An 8,116-nucleotide genomic window follows, 5' to 3' on the forward strand; every position below is an offset into this window, starting at 1 on the left:
TGTTGAGTACTCGAGTCGTTTGTCTTCGTTCTCGACAGGCTTTGTCCTCTTGAATACTACCCTCCGTCTAGCCAATCCGCGTCTCGACCTGTCACTTCTTGCTGCTGATTCGTCCGTTGTCGTCCAATGAGCATATCAACCGATTCCCAACAGAGACGAGGATGAATAGGCGAGAGTATTGCAAATGAAGTTCGTGATCCAATTCAGACGTGCTAGCAGACCGCGTGCCTTGTTCGCATTGCTTTGGTTGGCTTGTACTGTGTAAGCTGCCTCATCCGGCATCGCATCTTTATTCCACCGACTTGCAAACAGCGAACTCACAGTCTTGGACAATGCACTGCTTTTGACAATGCTGTCTCCCATTCGTAGGACAGCAGTTTCTCCGAAAATGCTTCTCACGGCCTCGCAACAAATCATCTCGACGACCTGATCTAGCCATATCCTCTCCATCAGCGACAGCCCTGCAAAAACAGCCCTAGGGCAAACCGGGTCCGATCGGAGAATGGGTCCTCAGCACGGGTAGCAGAGCATGCTTCACTTTGTTTTTCTTGGCCCACGTCGACCCGTCCCCCATCGACCGTCCTCTTTCCCGCCCAGCGCAAGTTTTTTCCCTATTCAGCCCGTGCTCACCAGATGTCCACGGTTGCTATATTCCCTTGTTCCCTTGTCCACCGCCTTCGTCCCCCCCTCCCCTGCAAAGACAAGGGTCATGAGGGCACGTTCACTTGTGCACCACCACAGTCGGGCTCCACTCTAGTATTCGGTGTGCACTCTTGCACCATCGGAAGCGGGCGAGAGAAGAAACATAACGAGAGAGAAGAAAATAGACCCGTCGGGCAGAAACAGATCCTCTTCGCATGCACAATCTTTATTTTCAGATGAAAAAGCCGAGAGTAGGATGCACACTTTTGGTTTGTTCCTTGCGGTGTCTTCTCTATGTTCCGCTCTTTACGCCGTACTTCTCATTTCGGGTCCTCTCTCTCTCTCGCTCTCACTTTCTCAACTCTTCGGCAGTCTGGTCACGGTGAGGCATGTTTCTGTGCAACGGCGCACGGCGGGTATGTGTCCGTCCAGAAAGAGAAGCACTCTTTGAAGAGGGAAACACAATCAAGCACGACAGACCGGTAGCTGCAGAACTGTAGTACATGCTGTCCTGCAGAACCGTCACACAATCTCTTGTACTATGTCTCTCCCACCTCGTGCTTTGCTCCTGCCCCGGGATTCCTCGTTGGGCAACGTCCATTGCACCTGCCCGTTATCTAGTGGGGAAAGCTGCTCTTTCCTTTTTCGACACAACAGAGTGTGAGAGGGCAATCATAGCTTGAACCAGTCAGCGGCAAGAGCGGCCTGCTTGAAGACCGTCGAGCTTGAAGCCTGCGTTCTATTTCGAGCAGGAGAGCTCGACTGTCTGCTCTTTTCGTCTCGACCCACTCGTCCCGGAACCAATAAGCGCAGGGCCGCTCTTTCCTCGTCCTCGTCGCTCACCACCTTTTTCCTTCTGAGCATCGCACCTTCCCTCGATCGTCTCCGCTCCTCCCTGCACGTCCTCTCCTTCCTTCCATCTGCAAGTAGACTCTCCTTTTGGACTAGCGCACCTGCCCGGCCATGTATGAATGAGTCCGACAGACATCCCCAATATCCACAGCGTTGCCATTTTGGCTTCTTCCTCTTCCAACACACCACCACCACCACCACCACCAACGGCATCCATGTAGCACCACGGTCGGCCGGCCGCCGGCCTTCTGACAGTCGACCGCTCTCCCACTCGCTCTCTCTCCCTCGTACTATTCTTGTCCGCCCGTCTGCCCGCCTGCCCGCCTGCTGCCCCCTCCCCCATCTCTCGCCCTTCCGTCCAAAAAAAGCAATGCTCGTTGGACAGGCTCCATTTCTGTTCTATTCTTGGAACAGGCTCTCACATAGTGTCGCCCTGCTCGTCTGTGTCTCCCCATCGACCGACGTCCCACCCAATCTGGCGTCTACGTCGCGCGATGCACGCTGCACACCCGCCCAAAATAACAAAAACAGGCGCGGCCATCGCCAGCGCGGCCACGATATAAGTCAATGGGCCTCCCCGTCTGGTTCTATTCTGGGCCTCCTTCTGAATTTTTTTCTCGATCAAGCTCAAGTTGTTGTTATCAAGTGTTCGTTTCTGTTTTCCTGTCTGTGTTTGCTTTTCTCTCTTCCCCCTATCCTCTTTTCCTCTTCACATTCGCCAGCCTCGACCTCTTTTGGATCCTCGATCTTGACCGCGACGACTCTCAATTGTCGATGCTCGATACTCGATACTCGACGACCTCGTCTCTCGATCGCCATCCACCTGGCAACCCTCGTCAGTGAACAGCAAGCCGGTTCTTGCTCGGATCTAGTCCATCCTTCGACTCCTATTGCTTTACTCATACAAACTGTGTACCGTCGGGCACGAGAAACACACCAGCCTCTTATTATCTAATCTCCCTGGCACGAACCACAGCGTTCGCCTGCACTCTTGTGCTATTTTTCATTTAATTTTGTCCGCTCCACGATCTACGGGACTACCGGTCTGGTCCCCCATTCACCACCCTTGATACCCATCATTTCCTTTTTTTTTCTATTTTATTTTCTTTTACCCTCTTGTCATCGACTTGGGGTTCTCTGCTGGCTTTGACCCCCTCGTCCTCGACCTCCACCCTCCCACACCATTTTAATTCTTTTATTTTTTTATTCATCCATCCTCTTGTCTCTTCCACCCACCCCCCTCCCGTCCAACCCCCGGTTTTTTTGCTTTGCAAGGTCCTCCCCCCCATCTCCACCCATACCTGACCTTGTGCCTTGTGCTTTGTGCTCCTGGCTTTCCTTATCAAGCAATCAACCATACACCTCCACCTCCCGCAGCACAGCTCCCTCGTCTTATACAAATGTCGACTCTGTCCCCCAACCACACACACTCGATCGACAGCATCGTGAACATGAAGGCTGTTCCGTCGACAACAAAATCCACAAAGACGACCACAACCACAGTCAACATGGCAGTGTCTGCAGCAACAAAGCCCAAGGCGGCTTCCGCAAAATCAAAGGCCAATGCCGCCGCTTCCGCCACCGCCGATGCAAAGCAAAAGAGCTCGCAGATGCACCGCCGGTCAAGAACGGGTAAGCAGCACAGCACATCCCCCCCCCCTCTCTCCCAAAGTTTAGCATCACCGACTAACAAGCCAGGCTGCTACACATGCCGTCTGCGGCGCAAGAAGTGCGACGAGGGCACTCCTCTCTGCACAGCCTGCAAAAACCTCGGCCTGACCTGCGAGTACAAGCGGCCGCACTGGTGGGGCAACAACGAGGCCCGGCGCAACCAGAAGGACGACATCAAGATGATCATCAAGCGCAAGAAGCTGTCCGAGAAGGCCGCGTCGTCCATCCACACCTCCGTCGTCGGCTCCCCGCCGGGCCTGTCGCTCTCCAGCAGCTCCATGCCCACCTCTGCCACCTTTTCGGACCAGCTGGACCGCACCCGCTCCGCCTCCATCGACTCGCACTACGCCGCCGCCGCCTTTGACTTCAACAGCCCGCCCACCTCGTCTTCCGAGTACGGCGGTGTCATGACCAACGGCGACAGCAGCAGCGCCTTCTCGACGCCGCAGATGCACCCGGACTTTATGTTTGGCAGCGGCTTTGCGCCCTACGAGGTCGACATCAAGACCGAGCGCCAGATGTTTGTCAACGACGTGCCCACGCTGCACGAGTCCACCACCTCGACCTTCAGCACCTACCACACGCCTCCGCCGCCCGGCACCGTCCTGCCGCCCTACCCCATGCCGGCGATGGACGGCAGTGGCCTCGTGGTCGACCCGGCTGTCGGCCTGGGCATGACGGGCGTCCCCGTGGACCCGCAGCACATGCAGGCGGCTATGCCGGTTGTTCCTAGCGTCGGCGGCGGCGAGTGGATGGAGCAGGTGTATTCGGAGCGCCGCGAGAGCATGACAGAAGAGACACTCAACGTGAACTTCTTTGACTTCCCGCACGCCAACTCGCGCCAGGTCGCCATCGAGCTGGATGAGGGCGACCAGTGCCTGCTGGACCACTTTGTCCAGTACGTGCTGCCCACGCTCTTCCCCATTCTCGAGGCCAACCAGCACGGCGCCGTCGGCTCCGACCTGATCCTGCCCGCCCTGCAGAGCAACAAGTGCTACCTGCACTGCTGCCTGAGTGTCGCTGCGCAGCACTTGAAGGCGGTGCTCAGCAGCGCGCCGTCGGCACAGGCGCAGCAGGTGCAGGCGGGCAGCCAGCCCGCCCAGCTCGTGCCCACGGCCGACCTGGACGCCGACATCATGCGCCACCGTTACGCGACCATCTCGGCGCTGTGCCACGCGCTGCCGCGCGACGAGAACCACCAACAGGTGCTCGAGTCGGCGCTCGCCCTCATTTTCTTCCAGTGCAGCGTCGGTCGCTTCGACGACGCCCTGCCGGACGTCCCCTGGCACCAGCACTTCCAGGCAGCGGCCTCGCTCGTCCAGAAGCTGGACCTGCCCGCGCAGGTGACGGCCGCGACCACGGCGCCACCGGCGCCCGCCACGGCTGTCGAGGACGGCGCTGCTACTGCTGCTGTTCCTGCTGCTGCTGCTGCTACCACCGCCGTGCCTGTCGATGCGGGCACTGTGAGTGTGGCCACCACGGGCGACGCCACGCAGTCGACGCCCTTCAACATGACGCTCATGTCCTGGGTCGACATTCTGGGCGCCACGATGCAGGGCCGGGCGCCCGTGTTTGCGCACACGTACCGCGAGAAGCACCTGTCGCCGCCGCACCTGTCGTCGCTCGGCCTGCGCGAGCTCATGGGCTGCGAGGACCGCGTCATGTACCTGATCTCGGAGATTGCCTGCCTCGAGGCGCTCAAGGCCGGCGGCATGGACGACATCATGCTCTGCCACCACGTCAGCGTGCTCGGCGATCAGATTGGCCTGACGGAGATTGGCGAGGCGCCAGCCAAGCTGCCCTTCAACGCCAACGGCTCGCTCAGCCCCAAGCAGCTCAGCAAGAACATCACGGCCGCCTACCGGCTGGCCGCACGCATCTACCTGTGCTCGCTCGTGCCCGGCTTCTGCCCCTCGCAGGCCAGCTGCCGCGGCCTCGTCGACAAGCTGACGGCCGTCCTGCAGACCATCCCCTGCGGACCGGCCGGGTTCGACCGCTGCGTCGTCTGGGTGTATCTGATGGCCGGCTTTGCCTCCATGCCGGGCTCGACCTTCCGCGTCTTCTTTGCCGACCGCATTGCCCAGATGGGCGAGACGGCTGCCAGTGTGGGCTCCTTTGGCCGCGCCGTGTCGCTGCTGCACGAGACCTGGCTGCAGCAGAACGTGCTCATCCAGAAGCTGCTCGACGACCAGGAGCAGCGCCGCCAGCAGCGCCAGCAGCAAAAGGCGGCCGCGGCCGCATCGTTGTCGTCGTCGTCGTCGTCGCCGCCTGTCCCCGACACCGCCGACGACGAGGCCGACCTGCTCCCACCGCAGTATGTGCACTGGCGCGAAGTCATGCAGATGAAGGGCTGGGATTTCCTCCTCATTTGATTTTGCGATTTTTTTTTGTCTTTTCTTTTCTGTCCATTATACCCGGAGCTGGCTCCAATACCAAACCACAAAGACAAAAAAAAAAAATAGGGTGATGAGTTGGAAGAGAACAAAACGGACGCCGCAAGGCAAATTACTAGGGACGATTGGTTAGGAACAAACAACAGGGGACGATGGGAAACACACTTGATAACAACAGCTTCATTTTTTCTTTTCTTTTTCTTTTTTTTTGTTGGGTTTCTCATTTGGTGCATCATCTGGCGTTTTTTTGTATCTCATTGGCATTCCCAGGATAGGAAATAGGATATGGAAATCGGCATCAGGATGAGCTCGCACAGCCAGGACTCGACTTTGAGCCGGCAATGAGAAATGACAACCAAACTCTTCAAACATCAAACCACGTGTCCAACATGCAAGTGACAAAAGAGGCAGAGTAAAGGTAGAGTAAAGGAAAACAAAAATACAGAGTAGGAAACCGGATGAAATCAGATTGTATACAAAAATGCAAAGGATCAAGAAGCTTAAAGGGAGATGAACTTAGCTGGAGACAAGTAAACACGTCTTCCCACGTTTGGCGTAAACGGACGAGATGGAACGTATGAAGCAGTTGTAAATGTGCTGCAAGAGAGGACTGAACGAGAGGCATCATCACCCCATCACTCTTGCAAAGGGCCTTCCTCGCTTTCTTTATATCAACAACCTGGCGTCCCCCCTTCATCATGGCCTCGGATGGCCGGCGCCAAAGACAATATTTCTACAGCAAAACGGCGCCTAGCAACGAAATTTGACCGTCAAACAAAAACGACAGCATCGCGACAATATTGGCTGTCCACGAGCATCGCGAGGCAGACCTTGCCCTTGCCGCCGCCAGGCCCCGTGCAGAGGTGCGCGTTCGAAAATTACTGCCTTTGTTTGCTGAAGCGTTTCTCTTTGCCGGCGGTCGACGGCCTGCACCACCGCGGCCCGCGTTTCTCTTCGCGCCGGCATCCACGTCCGTCGTCTTCCAGCGTCTTGTTCTCGTGTGTTCTTAATTGCCTGTTTCGTCCCTCCGTTTGTTTACATTCAGCCGCTTCCAGTAAACAGGACAGCCAACGACTTCGTCTTCGTCTTCGCCTCTAGCGCCTTTCGCCCACCGCCCACCAGCCACAGCCCGCCTGCGTGTCCTGATTTGACGGGGCCTCGTCCAATCCGGCCATTTGCATACCGCGCGGCAGCAGGACGGCCGCCTTGCAAAACTCTGGAACTGTGGCTCTGTGGCTCTATGGCTCTTTGGGTCTTTGGCGACGACTGGAGATGAAAGCCCCAGGATGCCGGCGGTAAGGCAGATTGCAGGGTTAGTCATGGACAATGAGAAAGGTGCACGAGGGGACGTCCCGACAGACAATGCCGTTGTCATTAACCTTCTTTCCATTATTCTTCATCTTCTCTCAAATAGCCGCCTTGGGTGTCCTGATGCAAGACAACAGACAGGAGACCGAGCAGCCAGACTCGACTGTTCGACCCGGCTGCCCGTTTCACACATGGCGGTTAATCCTCACGACCGTCGACGCCTTGTCCATTCTTCCATCCTTGTCGATCCCCGTCTTCGCTCCTCGTTGAGCCTTTCATTCTTCCTCGTCGTTTCTTCCATCTCTGCATCGGCATTCACGTCATCGAACGACTGTTGGTGGCTCGTTCCGCGGCCGTGCTGCAGGCGCCTAGGTCCCAAGAATAGACACAGCATGCCGCATGGGCCGCGTGGAGAGTGGCCATGCACGCCATAACGAGCATCGCATCGTGACGCAACACGTGCTATAGCGATGTCTTCCACCCATGTAGGAAGCAGACGCATGCCTTGTCATTGTGGACGACCACGTGACGGCCGTGCACTTGTCGGTGCCCGTCTCTCCTTCTGCATCGTACCTCCTGTTTAGACCTTCCATTTTCGGACAGTTGCGCAACTGTCTGTTGCATACGTATCGCGTCGCCCTTTCCTTCTCCTTCCAAGCACCGTAAAACTGGAGTCACCTTATCGTTCCTTCCCTTTGCGATTTGGCCACTTTCTTGTCCCTCGTGGTCGGTTGTGCCTGCCAATTTTCATCTTTAGTCAGATTTTGGTATCATCCCCGTCCCAAATCCCCTTTTGTCCACCTTTTGTTCCCCCTTCATACTATCTTTGACCCTCCTTAGACGACACCTCGACGGCTTGCATCAGCCCCTTCACTCATCTCGTGCTCTCAATAGTTGGCCCTTTAGCTACTTCGACTTGCACTTACTACGGCCATGACTCTTCCGTTGCAACGTGGTCAGACGGGACCCTTGCCAGCGGCTCCTCTCTCCCTCTATGAGCGCAGCCGGCTGGCAACGAATAAGACCACGCAAAGCGTTTCAAAACCGACGATGCTCCAGCAGCAGAGCGGCTTGTGCGTCCTCTGGCCACGAATCACGCACGTTAAACCGGTTCGTATTCCCGCTTTTGAGTTTCTTGGCTCTCCGTGGCTCCACCTGCGACCACGGTATATCACACTGCTATATTTCCTTATCCTTGTTGCTCTTCATTGCTCATTGCCATTGTGCCCTCTCTCTCTCTCTCTCNNCNT

At 56.7% G+C, this 8,116-nt stretch overlaps 2 protein-coding genes across 2 annotated transcripts; one reads left to right on the forward strand and one right to left on the reverse strand.

Annotated features, from left to right (window-relative positions):
• Positions 1-1,314: 1,314 nt before the first annotated feature.
• Positions 1,315-2,035, reverse strand: SPSK_02740 (uncharacterized protein; the record flags this gene model as incomplete). Its single annotated transcript, XM_016729607.1, has 2 exons — positions 1,315-1,888; positions 1,917-2,035. The coding sequence occupies 2 exons, from the start codon at positions 2,033-2,035 to the stop codon at positions 1,315-1,317; spliced, it is 693 nt and encodes a 230-aa protein (XP_016589263.1).
• Positions 2,036-2,894: 859 nt separating this feature from the next.
• On the forward strand, positions 2,895-5,537 carry SPSK_02237 (uncharacterized protein; the record flags this gene model as incomplete). The annotated part of the gene is made up of 2 exons (XM_016729110.1): positions 2,895-3,126; positions 3,193-5,537. 2 exons carry the CDS (start codon positions 2,895-2,897, stop codon positions 5,535-5,537), a joined length of 2,577 nt encoding a protein of 858 aa, XP_016589264.1.
• Positions 5,538-8,116: the final 2,579 nt, after the last annotated feature.

The sequence above is a fragment of the Sporothrix schenckii genome (assembly GCF_000961545.1).
Source record: "Sporothrix schenckii 1099-18 chromosome Unknown Cont43, whole genome shotgun sequence".
Lineage (NCBI taxonomy): Eukaryota > Fungi > Ascomycota > Sordariomycetes > Ophiostomatales > Ophiostomataceae > Sporothrix > Sporothrix schenckii.